Source organism: Pelmatolapia mariae, linkage group LG12 (assembly GCF_036321145.2).
Source record: "Pelmatolapia mariae isolate MD_Pm_ZW linkage group LG12, Pm_UMD_F_2, whole genome shotgun sequence".
NCBI lineage: Eukaryota > Metazoa > Chordata > Actinopteri > Cichliformes > Cichlidae > Pelmatolapia > Pelmatolapia mariae.
This window is the reverse complement of record NC_086237.1, coordinates 21210890-21229792: the sequence shown is the minus strand read 5'-3', so window position 1 is coordinate 21229792 and position 18903 is coordinate 21210890. Positions and strand designations below refer to the sequence as shown.

At 40.7% G+C, this 18903-nt stretch overlaps 2 protein-coding genes across 2 annotated transcripts in view; both read right to left on the bottom strand.

The window, feature by feature from the left end:
• Positions 1-2658: 2658 nt before the first annotated feature.
• LOC134639031 (uncharacterized) lies at positions 2659-4572 on the bottom strand. Its single transcript, XM_063490036.1, has 6 exons — positions 4424-4572; positions 3941-4083; positions 3554-3618; positions 3330-3464; positions 3089-3187; positions 2659-2998 (listed from the first exon to the last, which is right to left on the bottom strand). Exons 1-6 carry the CDS (start codon positions 4526-4528, stop codon positions 2943-2945), a joined length of 603 nt encoding a protein of 200 aa, XP_063346106.1. The 5' UTR covers positions 4529-4572; the 3' UTR covers positions 2659-2942.
• A 2526-nt stretch (positions 4573-7098) lies between these two features.
• Positions 7099-18903, bottom strand: part of ssbp2a (single stranded DNA binding protein 2a) — a 58073-nt gene continuing 46268 nt past the window's right edge. Inside the window, exons 5-17 of the mRNA XM_063489298.1 lie at positions 13983-14072; positions 12492-12551; positions 12319-12385; positions 11345-11415; positions 11165-11232; positions 10643-10691; positions 10525-10560; positions 10379-10433; positions 10203-10273; positions 10041-10119; positions 9857-9885; positions 9671-9769; positions 7099-9047 (exon numbers count right to left, since the gene is read on the bottom strand). Coding sequence (XP_063345368.1) covers positions 9018-9047; positions 9671-9769; positions 9857-9885; positions 10041-10119; positions 10203-10273; positions 10379-10433; positions 10525-10560; positions 10643-10691; positions 11165-11232; positions 11345-11415; positions 12319-12385; positions 12492-12551; positions 13983-14072 — 804 coding nt within the window. The 3' untranslated portion in view covers positions 7099-9017. The remainder of the gene's footprint in view (positions 9048-9670; positions 9770-9856; positions 9886-10040; positions 10120-10202; positions 10274-10378; positions 10434-10524; positions 10561-10642; positions 10692-11164; positions 11233-11344; positions 11416-12318; positions 12386-12491; positions 12552-13982; positions 14073-18903) is intronic.

The following is an 18903-nucleotide window of genomic DNA, read 5'->3' as shown; positions in this document are numbered from 1 at the left end:
ATGTGAAAACAGAGGGTTTTCTCCAAAAACAAGAGTTGTACATGTCAGGGGTTGTGTAGCGGAGAGGAATGTGAGGCTCCTAACGTAGACATGCAGAGGCAGGTGGTGGTGAACAAAAATTGAGCCATTTATTCAGGCTGAAGATTGGAATACAAAATAACATGACATCAAAGAAACACACATAAAATACAAAAGGGAACTGAAAAGATAAACTTCCTGGAACCTAAACTGGGAATCAACACTAGGGCCAGGGGGCACAGGAGCTGGGAGACACAAAACTTGAAATGCTGGCAAAGGATGAAGGGAGACTGAGACAATATATACCTAGGAGGGTTGTTAGGGGAAGTGGAGACACATGGGTTAAAATACACTGCTGAACTGACTCTAACTAATGAGACAAGGAAACTAAACTCAAGACAACCTCCTGAAATAAACCATGGAAAATAACTAGACACAGCAGCAAGGGGGCGCAGAGAATGACAGAAACTTAACACAGGTTACACAGGGAAGACAGGATAAACTCCAATACTACATACACAATACTCACAACTATAACCAAGGACAGAACTAGAGAATAAAAACTAGTAGGACTCAAAATAAAAGGTTACTATAAGTAACAAACTCAACCTACAAGAGATGTAATATAAGTTCTAGATAATACATGTAAAATGTTTACTTAAGAATCAGCCTGGAGATATTTAAACAGAACTCGAAATCTGACGAACACAGAAAAATCTACTGTGAAGTTGAGGCACTCTACCTGTTTCCCAAATACATCAAGGTTACCAGATACCATACCACTTTTTTAAGCACTTTTAAAAAGAACAACAGGGCTGAAAAAATAAAATCACCCATATAAAATAAACCATTAACACATCAACAGAATATTCAGGTTTTTATGTATGAGTTTACAGACAAGCAGCCACAGAATGACAGACTTCGAGAGATTTATACAGCTTCACAGTTCTGACAGTCTTCGCAGAAACAAACATTTCTACTGGAAGTGACTTGGGTTAGGTTTAAAATCACATTTTCAAAATATATGATTAATATATATCTCTGCTGAGGACACTGTACCGTTTCTGTGATTAATCACACTCAGTATTAATCCGATATTTTTATCTGCTTATTGGTGCGGCCCTCCACAACAGTACTGGTTTCTCTTCTCATGTGACCCCTTGGGAAAATGAATGGCTGACCCCTGCACCCCCTCAGTCTAGATCAGAAAACAGAGCGAGCAGCAAAGTCAGACAATAATGAAGAGGCATGATGAGAAGTCAAACGACGGCCAGCTCCATACCAGGACTGCTGAGCTCCTGTGGGGAGGCTGGGATGACTTCAGTGGAGGTTACATAAGAGAGGGGGTGGACAGAGGGGCTGGTTGGACTGTGTAATAGGATTATGTAAGGCTGGTTTCAAAAGAGATAATGCTTCATTTGGTGTTTGTTGGTGATGCGCGTGTGCGCGTGCTAAATGGTAAATATTAAAAGTTAGGTTTACTAAGTGGGCTAAGTGGGGCAAATTAGCATAAGGCTGCAATCACAAATATGTGCCGATGGTAGATCATTTGCAAAACTTGCCACTTCTTGTTTCTCGGAAATAGCATTTCAATTCAGACCAAGGAGATGCAGCTGAAGGAGAATCCATCCATCCATCCAGCTTATCCCAGCTGTCACAGGGCAAGAGACAGGGTACACCCAGTACAGGTCGCCAGTCTGTAGCAGGGCTTGAAGGAGAATCAGTATTTTCTTTTGTTGTTGTTTTTTTTTTTTAAAGGTTAACTTTTCAGTTAGAAATTGCTGGCTGGGGTCGCTGTTCCTTGGATGAATCTCTCAGGTGGAGTGCAAGATGCATCCAGACAAAGCCTGCTGTATCAGCACGATGTGCGTTTAACAGGTATAATGTACAGAAGAACATAAAACAGTATTCACCTTCAGAAAGGCGTTTACTATCTTTACCACATACTCATCACTTATTTATTTATTTTTTTTGCTAACCACCACACTGAAGTATGGTGTGATGGTGATTATCACTGTTGCCTCACAGCAAGAAGATCCTGGGGTTGACTCCACCATCTGGCCAAGGCCTTTCTGTGTGTTGTTGTTATCTTTGTGTTTGCGTGGGTTCTTTGCAGGTACTCTCGGTTCCTCCCACAGTCCAGAGACATGTAGTTAGTGGGGTTAGGTTAATGCGAATGTGAGTGCAAATAGCTGTCTGTCTCTCTGTGTTAGCCCTGCTACAGACTGGTGACCTGTCCAGGGTGTAACCTGCCTCTTGCCCTATGGCAGCTGGGACAGACTCCAGCCCCCCTGCAACCCTGGTAAGGGTAACCAGAAGAGAATCAATTTTTCTTTTTCTTTTTTTTTTTTGCATGCTGTTAGGTGGTTGTTACAGTTAATATCACGTACTGTAAAATCCACACATCAATTTAAAACTCCTCAGACAGTGCAAAACTGTCAGGATGGGACATTAAGGCCAATGATGGAAAAATATAGGAAGGGAGGGGCTTTGAAGGAAAAAAGCCTAAGTTTTAGTTATAAATTCGCAGGAAAGACTTGCCAAAGTTTGCCAGACTTGCCAAAGTTTGACCAATAGACCGGATTTACACAAAACAGAAGAAAGCAAACACACAGTTTCTTTCTGTAAATCTTTATGTGAATACAAGAAAAATCAGAAATCACAGTTTACTGCATCTTCTAGTAAATGTAAAATCAGTCTATTGCACCTATTCATACACAAACCAAAAAAACCCAGCCAGAGTTAACACTGTTACAAACTCCTTGTCCTGGACTGAACCCACTGCAAGATGAAAGAGCGCTTTCTCCACATCTGTCAGGACATCTGTGATACACATCTGAATACACACTTCAAACACTTGAGTAATTTCAGGTTACAGGATAGATCTGAGAGATCGGGTGAAAGGAGCTTAAATGTGTTTTTCTCTATTGTTCTTCCCGTCTTGCATCTGTTACAGCTTCACTTTCATTTGGACACAGATCTGAAACGAAGGAAGGAAATCAAACTGATGAGTCATTGTTTACATTAGATGTACTGCTTACTGTTTGCGTGGATGGTGAACGCATCTCACCTGTAGTGTTTGCAAAGTATAAATCTAGTGTGAAGTTGAGGCACACAGCCTGTTTCTTGATGACTTCGAGATGAGAGGCCTCCAGTGTCCCAGTCTTTGCTGGAGGGAGGGGATGACAGTGTTAACATTATTTTCAACAGAGTGGCAAAAACAATAAAAGAACAGCTCGAAACTAATTATTAACATTACAGAGTCCTAAAAGTTGGACACATATGGACACAGACAGGCGAATGCAACTCACTGAAGATCTTGAAGCCTCTGCTTTTTGTGGTTTCACCGCCGACCTCTGACACCAAGTGCTCTGTCCAAAGCATGCAGTCGGGGCAAGTGGCCAGATGCTTGCCAATATGCTCATGACTGGAGGAGTTATAGCAGTCTGTAAAATACAAATTAGATGGTTGCCATGTTGTTTTACATCACAATGAATATTTGATAATGCAAGTATAACAACATGTGATCTCTTACACGTGTCTGAGGAAGAGTTTCCTACGAAGGTGGCAGTGACACTTCCATGATAACATTTTCCATCCCTGGTAAGGAGCAGGAAAAAAATATAAGCACATGAAAAAAACAAAAACAAACAAAAAAACCAAAGAAAAAAGTCAAGAGGTCAAAGTATGTAACTCATTTGATGCCTTAAAGCAGGGGTGTCAAACTCATCTCATTACAAAACTGTAAACCTTGTGAAAGTACAGTTAAAAGCCCCAAATTTATGCCCTCCTTCTCATCTTCCTAAATCGTCCACTAGACCGGATTGGAGTCATTGCTGGGCCGATTATGTCCCACGAGCCTTATGTTTAACACCCCTGCCTTGAAGGTAGTACAAATCATTTAGAAAATATCGACAATTACTCTTTGTGTCCGAAGCGACCGAGCATGTCATCACTGTTAGGTATGGGTGTCTGGTCGACCCAGAAGCTGTGCACAGTTTTAAGCTCTTTTAATTGCTCTTTGCTGTCTGATGTTCCAGCGTAAAATATCCATTTTCCCCAAAGCTAGAGAAAGATGAAAAAAAAAAGAAAAGTAAATTCAATTTTCAAAGAGATTCACAGCAGGTTCTAAAGAACCAGCATTTCTATTGAAAATAACAGAAAGGAGTTTACCATCTTTACCGCATGCATAAACATGATCATCACTTGTTTCTGTGATCATATATAATAATAAGTTTATACATGCAAAATCACCAGTGGGACCTTTTTAACTTTTTTTTTTTTGTTTGTTTGTTTTTTTGCTAGAGCTAGGAGCATCAGCGATGACGATTCGGGCCTCAGGGAGTTAAAACAATTTAAACTCAGTTCAGCTTCATGGTGAATGTCTCTGCTGAGAACACTGTACCTTGCTACGATCCTCCACAGGCTTAATGAGTTCTTCGCAGCCTGGATCAGACGCACCAGAGAGCGAGAAGAGAGCCAGCAAAGCCAGACAACAATGAAGGAACATGACGACAAGTCAAATGACAGGCAGCTGTATACTACAGCAAGACCACAACAGCTGGACTCTTACAGGGAGGGTGCAGCGGGGAAGTTACATAAGAGAGGAGGTGGTCTTTAATGGGATTGTGCAATATTGGTACAGATAAGGATAAAGCTTTAATTTTTTTTTTTTTATCTGTGATGTGTGCGTGTTTGCAGAATAACAAAATGGAAAACAGCAAACAACATGAATGTGCTGCATTCCTGCAAAAGCTTCTCACAGACATGTGAAACAGATATTCTCTTTATCCGTCAAGTATGGAGTGAGCATCAGCAAAAGTATTTGACAGATTTGGGTAGGGTGGCACAGAAATAAACTACTTCACAATCACCATCTGTTGCAGCCTAGAATTGCCAGTTATTGCAGAACACTGGAAACTTACTGGAATTTCCAGGGTAGCGTCTGCCAAAACACAGAAAGTACAAATAAAGCAGATTCCTGAAAAACAAAAGCAAGCACAGCGTGTCCTTTTGTAAAGATTTGAGTGAATATAGGAGACAAGAAAAACCCTTTTCCAACATTATTTAACGCACCTGCAGTATTAATGAAATTAGTTTGTTGACTTGTCTTTAGCAGACCTACTGCTCAATGTCGCAGGTTCATTAGTGAATAACTTTATGAGTCTCATCAGCTTTGTGTTTACCAAAGCTCCCAGTCATCACCTGGATGATCTACAGAGACATACTTTAGACCAGGTAGCAACACAGAGTGCGACAGTCAAACGCTTAACTACCTGTCTCACATTGAACTCCCTGCAAGATGAAAAAAAAAAGCACACATCAACACATCAGCGATACAGAGCTCCCTCATATCAAAGAAAGCACATCTGAATACAAATGTGACTCATGGAGCCAGTTGATGTCTCTGGTTAGACTTGAGCGATACAGCAGGTGATAACAGTGTTTTATTGCTTTTTTCCTTTACATCTCCGGCACTTTCCTTCTCATTGGGACACAGATCTGAAACAGAGGAAGGAACTCAAACTGATAAGTCTCAGAACAAACACGGCTTAAAGTCAAGTTTATGAACTTCAATATAGAGATAAATACTCTTAGATTGGGGGGAGGTATGGTGAATTTTACTGAAACAATTGTCTAAAGGAGAGTTTGTCATGTGTTTAATGTGTGTGTACATTTGCAAATCTAACTCTGAGTACTACAAGAATGAAGATGGTCTTCTTTGTGGTGCTGCAAGAGATTTTCTCACATGCCCTCCTGCTGTCTGTGGTGAATTGTATCTGTGGCTGGTGGTTGTCAAAGGTCACATGGTCTGAGATGCAGTCTTACAGTTATCACATACCGTGTTGATATAAATGTGGTCACTAGAGATAACAAGTAAATAATAATCATAGTACTGAGAAATTACATGAAGCTGCCGCTGCTGGTGGAAGGCAAGGCAGCCGCACCAGTCCAAGTCTGAATGTAAAGATGTAGCCCGTCAGTTTGCAGACTGACAAGATCTGCTATTAGATACCAACAACAGCTCGAGCTGATTTAATTTTGCTGAGAATCGGGTCGTCACACCGAATGTGAAAATTGATAAAAATTTTATATTAGCTGAAGTTTTTATGTGTTATCTGCAAACTTTACAGTGATAAACTGGGCCTTGGGGGACATGAATAGGTTGGCTAAGCTTTTGACCTTAACCATCATTGTTAGTGCCCGAGATCAAAGTTGACCTTGATTGAAACCCCCCCCCCCCAAAAAAAAAACATATTGAGTAATACATTATATGAAAGGGCATAGAGCAGGGGTCTCAAACTCCAGTCCTCGAGGGCCAGTGTCCTGCAACTTTTCCATGTGTCCCTGTTGCAGGAAACCTGAATGCAATTAGTAGGTCATTAGCAAGACTCTACAGAACTTGACTTCATGCTGAGGTGGCAATTCAGCCATTTGATTCATGTTACAGAACATGGTGAAATAAAAGTACTTTTAGAAGTACATTTTTCCAAACACTTACATTTACTTAAATTTACTTGAGTAGGGTTAGGGGTTTCCTCCTCAGCATGCAGTCAAGTTCTATACTCTTCCTAATGACCTATAATTTATTCAGGTGTGTTGCAACAGGGACACATGGACAGGTTTCAGGAGAGTTTGAGCCCCTGGCATAGAGAGAGCTGTACAACACACTCTTTTTTTTTTTCTCAATACGATGGCCTACGACTTTACAATGACGTCATAACAGGCTGATATCAGCATGATGTAATAAAAACAACATAAGCCATAACAACTTTGATGTTATTACTGTTATAATTAGAGTAACAACATCAAGTATAGCCTCTAGCATAGCCTGTGCTCTTCTGGGGGAGTTGCTGTTGTTAATATAATTATTAAAATATATAGCTATACATGTAAAGCTATCAATCTATCTACCTGTCTATCATATTTCAAGTACAAAATCCATCCCCAAATAATTGAAGTTATACAACAGGTTTGGTAAATTTAAGTACAGCTTTAACAAACACAATTGTGATCATATAATTTCATCTGCAGATACTTTCAAATGCACTCCAAAGTCTGTTCAAAATGAAAAGAGATGACACTTTAAGGTTAGAGAAGCTTTATATCAGCATAGTCAAAACCCATGAAACTTCTCTGTGTATTTACAAAAACATAATACAAGAATAAAAAAGAGAAAATGAACACGTCACAAATGGAGTCCCACATACTGTCACAAAAACAGAAAGAAAAAAAATGATCCAATTTACAAATTGATCTTTATGTACTCCCACTTATGGCTTCAATCTAACACAAAACAAAATAAAACATCTCAGGTCAGCTGTGATGGTGCGCCATCAGTCCATCGTTCCCTTTGCAATAATAATTCTCTCTAGCATTATCTTTAAATAATAATAATATCAAATACACATACAAGACAGAGGAGCTACATTTGTGAGCTGTACACTTTGCAGTAAGGGAGGGGAAAGGAGAATGTTTGCAGGAATATTCACCCTTTGTACATGATAATAATTCATCTTGGGCAGTGAAAAAGGTTTCAAAGATTATTTAAAAACGAGCTTGTTTTATTTTTCTGTACCAACCAATTGTTCATCATACTAAAAATCACAGTTTTTCCGGATGACAGTTAAGTATGAGTGACCAAAGCTTGCAGTTTATCATCCATACTGCTTACCTCTTATTACTTCTCTTTCTCATTTGAACATTTTTATGTCTAGGATATGGGAGCATGTTTTGTCACCAAGAAAAACAAACAAACTAATGATTCCCTTCATTTCTGTCAAAAACATTTGTTTCGGCCCCACAAAAGCACATAATGGGAAAAACCCACAGGATGAATCGTAGTAAGAGTTCAGGTGAAATAAAAACTTTCAGTCTGTACAGTACTACTGAGTACTACTGAGTACTAACTTTTGTGCAAACATTCCTCAGCCTTATGCTGACTTCAGTTTAATTACAATTAGCATAGTGACTGATCTCATGTGACTTAAAGTCAGACTATGGAAGTTTTTAAAGACGAATAAGCTCGTTTTCCCTCAGACTAATTGAAAGATGAATCCGTAACTACTAGAATGCATGAATGCTTAGTTCAATACATTCAGGACTTTTGCTTTATCTGTCTTGCTTGGTCTGGTATGACCATTAGCTTTTAGTTGCTAAATGTTAGCTAATGCAGTGACCTATCTACAATGCCACTTTGCCGCCTTTTGTGTTTAGACATTTCCCATTTCCACCTGTGGCATGTTGGCTGCTGTTAAAGCAGGTTCATAGTCTCACTTTAAGCCTTGAGCGAGTTTTTTTCTTAATGAACATTCGCCTTCAAACTAAATATGAAAACAAATATTGTCAAGTGGGATGAGAAAACCATTGACAGTATAAAACTTTAAATGCAATGTATGGGGTCTTTAGACATTTACAAACTCTAAAAAGACTTCTCAAATATCGGCCCAAGGATTGCGATGTCTCTCCACTTCTCTTCTGGTACTGCAAACAGACTAATTAGAAAAAAGAAGACTTGATGACAGCCATTTAGATCAATCAAACAGTGACTTTATATATTTAAACTCACTGGAATTTTAACTTTAGGATACTGGTATTTTGTTTTTGGGTACCGAGCTTTGTGATCTGATGCAAAGGCAGGAAAATCTGTCTGTGACCGGACTGTGTGCACTCTCATACACACCGTATGCAAATTTACAGTTCTCCTCTGGGTCAATTTAGTTCCTTTGTACAGTCTCATTGGAGCAGAGGAAGAGCAGATGAAGGTAGCAGAGTCACCACTTAGAACTGGAGAAAAACAGGAGCGTAGAAACATGGACAGAAACCATGGAAGGGTGGGTCGGGGGGGTAGTAGTAAGATGGCGCCTGGGGCTACTGTCCGATTGGGCAGGTGGTGGAGGAAGAGTCACTGGCCTAGATGGCATCACATCATGTCTCACTGCTTTTTGCTGAGCCACACCAGGTTATTGAGCGACAGACCAAACCTTCTTCCAGAGCCCTCACACGCTCATCGTCATGTTTGGAGAATACTGCAGAAAAAAGTTAAGCAGAAACATAAAAACGCAACTGTTTATGTGTTTAAGAGAGGAAAGCACATCTCTAGCCATCAGTCTTAATTATGCAACAGTCACACTAAGCATATTAGTGGTTGGAGACCAAAATTACTAGGACCATATGCGCCAAGTGGGACTTCGTTGCCTTTGAAATGATTGCTTTGAAGACAGGGATCAGGTCTGTGAGCACTCGCAGTCAGCTGCGAAGCCTCTTTGTTTCACCAGCAAGAATTAGCATCACATTTAAAATCACAGCTGCATCATGGGAACTAAGCTAACTAGCCAGAGCTAGCATTAGCAGATAATGCTGGTAAAAATACAGCATGTCCAGTTTAAACAAAGAAAAAGAAGATGGCGACAGCCAGCATCATAAAGTCGAGGCTTCAGAACAGTAGTCAGCAAACCAGTGGTGCTGTCATCTTTTATATACAGTCTATATATCTAGTAAGACTGATATTATCCGCATGGTAAAAAGTACAGCAAGTAGTATCTTAGCTTAGCATAAAAAATGGGCATGTTTAAGGCAAAGTATTACAGGGAACTCTCAGCAGCAAACACCTCCAGTAATCCCATATATTAAAAAACTAATTTTCACTCACACTTTCACTCTGAAAAGGGTTAAGGAAGTTTCCTCCCATCTCTCCATCCTCCCGAGGCGTCCCAGGCTGATTACTCATACTTAGGTTACCAGGAGAGTTCTGTTCAAAGGCACATAAAACACATATCACAGTATCTGCTACAAAAATCAGAAGTGTAGTTCAGAGTAGGTGAAAAACTTCTCATACCTTGGGGAGACTGTCCATATCGCCTGACCCTGAAGGAGGGAACACAAGTATGAAAATAATGCACATCACCACGATCAAATGAATACTTATTTTTCATGACAAATCAGGGAGAAACATAAGCAGAGGTTTTTGTTTGTTTGTTTGTTTTGCCCCTGTCGAACACAAAAGCTTCTTGTTTTTGTACCTAAAGAGCCATTCATGTGATGTGGCTCCATCCCGGCCATTCCCCCTAATGGACCGTCACTGCCTGCACCCATAGGAAACTTCGGAGAACACACATAGGGCAAGTTAACAGCAGTATTCCTGTTTGACTTGTAACACTAACACAGACCCAACAGCCACTCACATTTGGCCGACTTCCACCTGGAGGGACTGTGTTTATCATAGTGTACATGTTGTCTCCAGAGTTAGTTGAATCTGACAGAACACAAAAAGGAAAATGGAAACAGTAAGAAAATTAAAGGTCAATAGCATGTTTATATATCTACATACACATATACAACTGATACACACAGAGCTTACCTGCTGGACTTGGCATTATTGGTGTTCCAGGTGGCCCTCCTCCCCCCGGAGGTCCCTGAAATGAGAGTTTTGTTTTCATGACATTCATGCATCATCCTGTGAATTAAAGCCTATTTAGCTAGTTTAAGAGTTTCAAACATACATACCGCATAGCTTCCTGGTGACGCAGAAGAGTATGGGGTCTACAAAGACAAAGAATTAAACCACTAAAGTCATGAAATGAAAATGAAACTACTTCTTCAGTATTTTTGTTGCAGGACTTACAGAATTGGAGTTGGGAGGATTTGGCCAGGGTCTACCACCACCAGGTCCCCTAGAAAACACCCATACACTTTAGTTTTTTGCATTTGGCAGGGTCTTTGTTTCCAATTCATTTGGGTAGAGTTGGCAATAACAAGCTCCCCAGATGCCAGAAAAAAAGTAAATGGAAGAAGAAGAAGAAGAAGAAAAAACTAAAGAAGACTAAATAGAGGGAAAGGTTAAGGTTGTGGTTTCATGTCCAGAGCCAAAAGTTAAAAACATGTGGTAAAGCTGTAGGCAAAAGACAGTTAAAGCTATGTAAAGGAAACGGCTGACTATAACAACTCTACTGAGTGATTAAAGATAGCTGACATTTGGAGAAAAATGTGCTGAGTAAGCTTACATTTTTAAAATCGACACACAGAAAACTGTATTTTACTCTTTTATAAGCTCATGTGCTGAGATAGCCCTTATGCTACTCTGTCTATATCTGTGCGTGTGTTATGGTGATGGTGGTTGTGATTATGTTATGCATATACCACTCACATGCTCATACCAGGCATCCCAGGACCAACCAGAGCATTCAGTGGTGGCCTCATCCCACCTCCATAGTTCTGGGAAAAAACAGAAACCAGAATTCCATTTGGACACGACTACATGAGAGTATCTATCAGAAACAAAACTTACAGCAAGTAGTCCTCAAAGAAAAATCATCTTGACCCAAACCTGGGGTCCTAGTGGGACCATGCCTCTGGGTGGAGTCATCCTCTGCATTGGTCCTCCCATATTTGGATGTCCTGAAGTGTAGGATTTACCAGAATGAGAAAAGGTTCTCTTCAAACATGCATTTTTGTGTTTAACACCTTTTTGTGGCCACTTTGGTAACTCAAACCACAGACGAGCTTGCATTTTTAAGGCGACGAGACTTAGATGGCACAAATGCTAAAATCTACAGCTGCTTCAGTGACACCGTTTTCTTGGTCTGATGTTGGTTCGACGGCGGCTGAACACCATCTTCTATCATGCATAATTTAAGTGTTGTCTGGAGCAGTGAGTAGTTTGCGTAAATAGGAGTATGCTTGATTCATAAGAATACCGAACATGCTGGTTTTAATATTAATGATAATAGTATATCAGGGAGAGGCTAACCATGAGTTCATCTTGGTAACAAGCACTGAGCAGCTTTCAACTGGGCTTCACGGTTATCTGAACACTATTAAAAACTCATAAACGTGCCATTCTTCCAGTGCAATGAATAAGGCGACTGTTTCTTTATATATCGTTTTTGATCAGATATGACAACGCTTTCAATTTTCAGTGTGTTATGCGATTTCTAGAGGGACTCCCCAGAGAATGTATTGTCATAAAACTTTTGTTTCATGATCCCCTCGGGAACCCATTCTGACTTTGGTGATTTCCTTCTCCCAATTATAGTGTCATAACAGGGTTTATTTATTTTGTAATGAAATATCTTGACAGCTACTACAGTAAAATTTGGCTCAGGAATCCATGATCTATAGGTGGAGAGTCCTCTTTTAGTCGTGTTAATACATAAGGGTGCATGTTTTAAGGGCAAAACCTCAATTAGGCTATGATCGCACAGTAAATATTATTTCAAAAGACAAAATCCTGCCTGCCTGCATTATTGTTAAATAAAGTAATTGTTGACTATATGTGTGTGTTTCAGTGTAGGCATGCACCTTGCTGTCTTGTGGGATCCATTCCACTCGGTAACATAGGCTGGCTCCCTGGAACTCCTCCAAGACCCTACAGAAAGAAGAGGATCCATCTCCAATGTTATAATCACTGTGATGTTGCTCATTTGTACAATTCAGTTACGTCTGCTGCCTGCAGGGGTCAGTGTGGCTTTTACCTGATTCGGTAATCTGAGGGGCGGTCTTGGTCCTCCGGGGTATCGAGGTGACATAAATGGCTAAAAATTAGGCAAATAAAATATTACATGCAGACAAATAAATGGACTGACCACATGTGTAACAAAGATTTAGAGGGTGGCACAGTGGGAACTTTATACGCTCTTCAAAGCAGGAAACCAACCAGAGCTGCTTTTATGTTTTCACTTGAATTCAGGGCTAATTTTCCTTTAACCATACAGCAAACGGAGGAAGCTGACCGCATTTTCACTGGAGTGAATTTATGAGGGGGAGAAAAAAAAAATGACAGGAAAAAAAGGATGGAGTTTGTTGATAATGATGTCAGTTCATGTGTTAACTCTGTGGAATTTGGCAGCCTGTATGCGGAGCTCTTTTGCAGCTGTGAGTGGGCTTTCACTTGTCCTCACCACAGACAGTAGCAATGCTGTTGCTATGTCTGCTGAACTGATGCCACCCCGGACAGAAGAGCCACTCTGCAGTGGTGAAGGAGCAATGCAGAAACCTGCCACTAGAGAGCAATGGTCCTCTTAATTTAATCAGAGCCTTCACTTAAATTGCTGTCTTAGCAGTGCTTAAGAGACATCAAATGGATGAAGCTACAGCATTTTAGGTTTCTTCAGTGATTGCCGTTACTTAAAATCTATTTTTTTATTATTAATTAAAAATGTAAACAACTGATCATTATCAGCAAATGACTTAACAGAATTTGAATGAATAAAACGAAGCATCATTTGTGACTGACTTTGGAAATATTGTACAATTTATCACAAAAAAAACAAGTAGTGCAGATATTCTGTTATATTTCATACACAAAAAACCAGACAGAAGAGCTGGCAATCAGGTAATTGTTATATTTCTTTAACTAAGAGGTCCTGACAAGACCCTGCCTTCAAAGAGCGACTGATCTTCAGAAGGAGACGGAAAAGGCCGTTCGGACTCACATGTGAGTTTATGAAAGCGGAACTAAGAAATGCCCGGGAAGACTATTGATCTTTGCGTCTAATCCGAGCGCCTGAATTTGACTGATAATGACGTTTAATCAATGTATAACTGGCAGAGGCCTTCACAGATGATCTGGGGCAATGCTGCATGTGTGCGTTTTTGTGTGCCAGAAATTTATCTCTCCTGTCAGATTAGTTGTGTTTTTTCCACGTTGAGATGCACCCGCACAGAGATTGTACACATATTCAAAGGTAACGTACGTGAATATATATACAGTTGTTGTTATCTGAGAGTGAGTTCTTGCTCTTAGGGGATCATTGGGTTTCTAGTTATGATGTTTGCAATGCGCTCTTTCAATTTAAAATGCCTGGAGATGGCTTGTTGCTGTGATTTGGAGCAGTTTCAATAAAATGCAATTGAAATGAAGTGAGACTGAATCCGCTAAATTTGGGGAAGCTCACATTTGAGCTGATATTACATCCTCTGGAGTGACAGAAACATGGCCGTTCAGCTCTGCGTTGCATGCATACCTGAAAGAATCCCGGTGGGACTGGCCCTACTGGCATGCCCTCTCCTGGGGGAAGGTTACCGAGGACTGGGCTCGGTGCTGCTGCGGCACTCTGAAAGAGACAAATGGCGAAAAAGGGAGACTTCAACTCAGATCTCAAACTTGTCAGAAACAACAAACTCAACAACCTCTTTCACCTGTTTCATCAGTGGTGACATTTTTCATCTGGAAAAATGTCAGCCACTCTCCATTTTTCTGCAGAATAAACAAACAGATATAATAGTTTGGATAATTTCTGTCTTCCTCAAAGCAGGAATTTACTTATCCATGTTGCAAAGATAACACATCCAACACCAAATACCAGATAAGCCTGCCACCACTTATATAAAAGTCATATTAAATAATTAAATGAAAAAGAAAAGTCTGCACTGCGAGGGTCTTTCCCCATCTCTCTCCCTCAGTGGGATATTTCCTGTTTCTGCAGATGCCCTGCCATGCCGGCCCAGGTTTATTTTTATTCAATGCGTTTTTGTTGTGCTTGTCCCAGACGGGTGGCGCTGGATCATTTCAGCACTGCCTCTGTCTGCTTCCTGTCACATTGTACAACCAAGTTACCACCCAGCACCGGCCTCTTCTTCCTCATCCTCTTTAGGAATACAGAGCAGACAACGCGCAGTGTGGGAGAGTGTACGTACATCCATATATTGTACACAATAACGTGTGAACAGTGGGCTCATGAAGCCGGAGTGACTGCATCTGTGTCAGTATCTGCCCACTCTCTGTTCTATTTTTCTGATCTTCCTTTTCACTTTCTCTCCCCGTCTGAAGGCACTGGAGGGGTGTAAAGAGATCCAGCGAAATTCACCCAACAGTCTCTGAAGTTTCCGCCAGCTGACTTTTTAGGTCAGACAGGAACAAGGTTTAATCAGAGCTGAGATAAAAGCAGACTGACGACACCCCTGTATCCTCCTCTGCTCCACCCCGCCACCCTCTCTGTTCCTTCGCCCTCATATCTCTCGATCGTTAATGTTGAGCAATGTCGAACAGGATGCCGTGCAGTTTTTAGATTCTATATTCTGCTGTAAACATAGGCTGTATTTGTCTCAGCAGATGAACGTACAGATGGACACAGATGGATATTTGCAGCTCCATGGTTCAGTGGCGAGAGGCTGGATTTGGTGTGTGTTTCTGTGTGTACAAAATCATGCACAGCATCAAGTGTGTTTTGTTTTTTGGGATTTTTTTCTCCCCTTTTATTCCCTCTCCTTCCTCGCACCCTGGATTACCCAGAATGCCTTTCCTCCCTGGCAGCCTGGAGGTCTGCTGAGTTTGCCTTCGTGCACCGAGAGAGGGAGGGAAAGAGGAGAAAAGAGGACAAAGCAGAGATTATGAGTGTGTGTGTGCATGTGGCAGTGAGTGTGTGAGCGCACTTAATGTTTGTGGCGGAAAAAGAAGAACGGGAGGAGGGAGGAGGAGGGGATCTACCTGACCTGCTGACAAAGCAGCATTTTCCCAAACACCCAAACACGGCAACGAGGAGAAATAAAAGCAAAAACAACAAGCCTCAAAAAGCAGGACCACATCTCATACATGGAAAACTACAGCAACGCTAAAAGCTCTGGTACTGCTGCCGACGGTTAAGTGTCTTTTGATTATGACAAATCAGGTTGAGTCAAATGACATTAAAATCTGAATGAATCATAGGTTTAACAAAGCCTCTTTAAAAGAAGTGATTTTTTTCCCCATGTTTGTCTCCATACGTTGATCTCTAGAAGAGTCACGTGGGTTAAACAGTGTAAAACTGGAATTTGGAAACAGGCATATTTGCTTTGCTTTGCCAGTTGTGGCAAGCAGCTTCATGGCCTATTCTCTCATTTTCACAATGACAAATGAAGCAAATGAGAACAAAAACAAAAAAAGTTGATTCTAAATATTGAAAATGCAGTTTTTAGATTTTTAGGTGAAGGAGTTGAAAACCGCCCAAAATAAACCAACCAGAGAGACAGCAAAAACTTTGAGTGGCCAAACCAACAGTGTGGTAACTTCTTAAAAAGAATGAATGCGCCGCTCAGCTCAGCAACACCAAAAGACCTGCAAGACCACAGAGGACAACTGCAGTGGATGATTGGAGAATTCTTTCCTTTGTTATAAAAACCCTTCACAACATTTAACCATTTTATCCTCTGCTACAGTAACACATTCAAGGACGTGGGCATATACCTAAGCTCCCTAAAAAGCCGTTCGCTGATCCAGAATGCTGCAGCCAGAGTACTGACAGGAACTAGGCACAGAGAGCATATTTCTCTTCACTGGCTCGCTGTTAAATTCAGAACTGAATTAAAAATCCTTCTCCTCACATACTAAATCTTGAATAATCAGGCCCCGATCTTAGCTATAAGACTGCTGGTTTACTTTTAGTTCCTAGATTTGAGAAAGTAGAACTGTTGGTTACACTCAAGAACGAGAAGGTCAGACTGGACTTTGCCAGGAAACATGTAAAAGAGCCGGGAAGAAACAGCTAATGGCAGAGCCGATGTTATGGCATTAGGATATATGGTTGCCAGTGGGACTGCTATAACAGTAGCAGCAGGATAACCTGTGAAGTGTACAGGCCTGTACTCGCTGCTCAGATTCAGGCAAATGCTGCAAAACTGATCAGACAGTGCTTCACAATGGACAGATAATGACCCACACAAACCAAATCCAAAAGCAAACCAAGAGTTTCTCGAGCAAAGAAACGGGATAGTCTTCAATGGCCACGTCACTCACCTGATCATTATTTCCAGTTACTAAACACAAAACTGAAGGCTGAATCACGTGTGTCCTTCCCTCCTGTGAAAACAGAATCTATAAAATCTGTTCAGTTAAACTGATGGCAAAGATCTGCAGAATCATAACACCTGGTGTCGCTGTATAATAGTAATGTGGTGCCATTACCTCGTGTTAGCCACAACAATGCAGTGATCCACACAGCAAACTCCTGCTTGTCAGTTCTGTTTAAATACCGATTCACAACCGAGCTCAACATATTCCAGCACTTAACCTTAGCAACCACAAAAGATCCACAGATTGTTACACTGTTAATGAATCCATCATTAACGCCTCTCACACATCAGTGTTTACACTTTTCTGACAAGGCCAAGTGAGAGGAACACTGAGATAATGAGGTGATGCCTGTACACATTAACACCGTACGGTAGTGTACATTATTGTGTGAATGTAGCTGCCAGCAGTGGTGCAGTGTAACGCTTCTGCATACACTTCTCACTGAACTTAAATGCAACCGAACACTGATGCTAATTTCCACTGCACTTCATTTGATGGACTTCATTGCCCATTCAATTTGCGAACAAGCTGTAAGGCCAATTATAACGCTCAGAAATTCTCAGCCCTTAAATGAAAATTAACCTGTCTGAAACTGGATTTGGGGGAACGACAACAATTTTTCTTGGCGGGTAAATCATTGCTTTTGCTGCCGATGTCCATACAGCATTATATAGTTTCATTGTTTGCTACATTTCCAGTTAAAAACATAAAGGGAAAACACTGCTTGACCATGCACCACCGTTTGTTCAGCTGTGACACCTGTACAGCTGAAACATGCTCCATGAACAATGGCGTGAAAAAGAAACACTGTGTAATGACAAAACTTCTCAATTATTATTTTTCTGTATAATATATATATTTTTTAATAAGCAACAAAAACTAGTATTAGACAACACCTATACCTGCCAATAAGACAGCAAAACATAAGCCAAACATGTCAGAGTTGGACTCTACCTTTTTCTTCAGTATAAATACTGCTAGAAGAACTTAAATACAGTAAATGTACAAAAATATAAAAAAAATGAGAGTAAAATTTTAAATTTTAAGGGGTCTTTTTACGGTGCTGGGTCACAACATTCTGACCTGAGCTATTCTGTTACTCCAAAAGTCTTTGCCTCTTTTGCTGTATTGATCATGTGTTAGAGAGCATTGTTTTAATGAGTGCTGTCCACCGCGGCAGTCCAAATTCTCCCACAGATTGTCACGTGGGCTAAGATGAGGTAAGCATTTCTATCCTCCCATGAGAATATCGCAGGATGAAGGCAACACAATGGCGGGGAAAAGGTATTGCATGCATGTATGTAACATCGACCTGAACCATGATACCACAATGACTAAAACGCTCAGCGTTTGAGTTTTCCTTTAATTTGTCACACCCATCTGTAGATATACAGATAACCAGAATGTCAGTGAGCTCATTCGGCTCACTATCCATCACAGTTTACAGGTTACTGTCTGTAAAACGACAAATGTTACCTTGACCTTGAGCGCAGTTTGTGTGAAGACTCACTACACTAGAAGGAGTAGGCTAGCAGACGGATGCCTCGCCACGCCATAAGATAGTCGATCCTTCGGCCGGATGAGCTGATTAAAGTGTATAACAAATGAACTTATCTTCAAGAAGAGTAAGGTTCAGTCCCTTTGTTATCCACGCCACTTTAAGCAATTTCCCTCACTTCTTTTCTTAAAACTATCTTCGTTCTTACACTCGTATCTTTTCCGATACTCCATCATTTTCTAGAGCGATCCAGAAAGACCTGATTGAAGCGTAACAAGACAATCAACTCTTCCGTCTGTCCATTCAGGAACCCCATTACATTACAGCTTTTCATTTAATGAAGCGCTGTGTGTGTTGTGTTCTCCCTACATTGTGGTTATTTGCACGCTAAACGAAGTGTTTGTGATGAAACCCGAGGCAGTGGAACAGCCCCCGAATGTCCTCAGATGAACACCTGCATCTCCTGGCAAACTCATTTGTTTCATAAATTATTCAAAACACCACCCTCCAGGAGGGCATTACAGTATACCAGACATACACAACAAGGCATACAATAACACGAACTACAATTGCCATTTATGAAGTTAAAAAAAAGGTCCAAAAAAGAGGCTAAAATAAG

Bases quoted from the DNA above. Each gene is read 5' to 3' on its own strand.
- LOC134639031 (XM_063490036.1), bottom strand. From the start codon at position 4,528: ATGTTCCTTCATTGTTGTCTGGCTTTGCTGGCTCTCTTCTCGCTCTCT. The intron at 4,084-4,423 runs GTACAGTGTTCT...ATCTTTCTCTAG, and splicing joins CTGTGGAGGATCGTAGCAAG to CTTTGGGGAAAATGGATATT. The intron at 3,188-3,329 runs GTGAGTTGCATT...CCCTCCCTCCAG, and splicing joins CAGAGGCTTCAAGATCTTCA to CAAAGACTGGGACACTGGAG.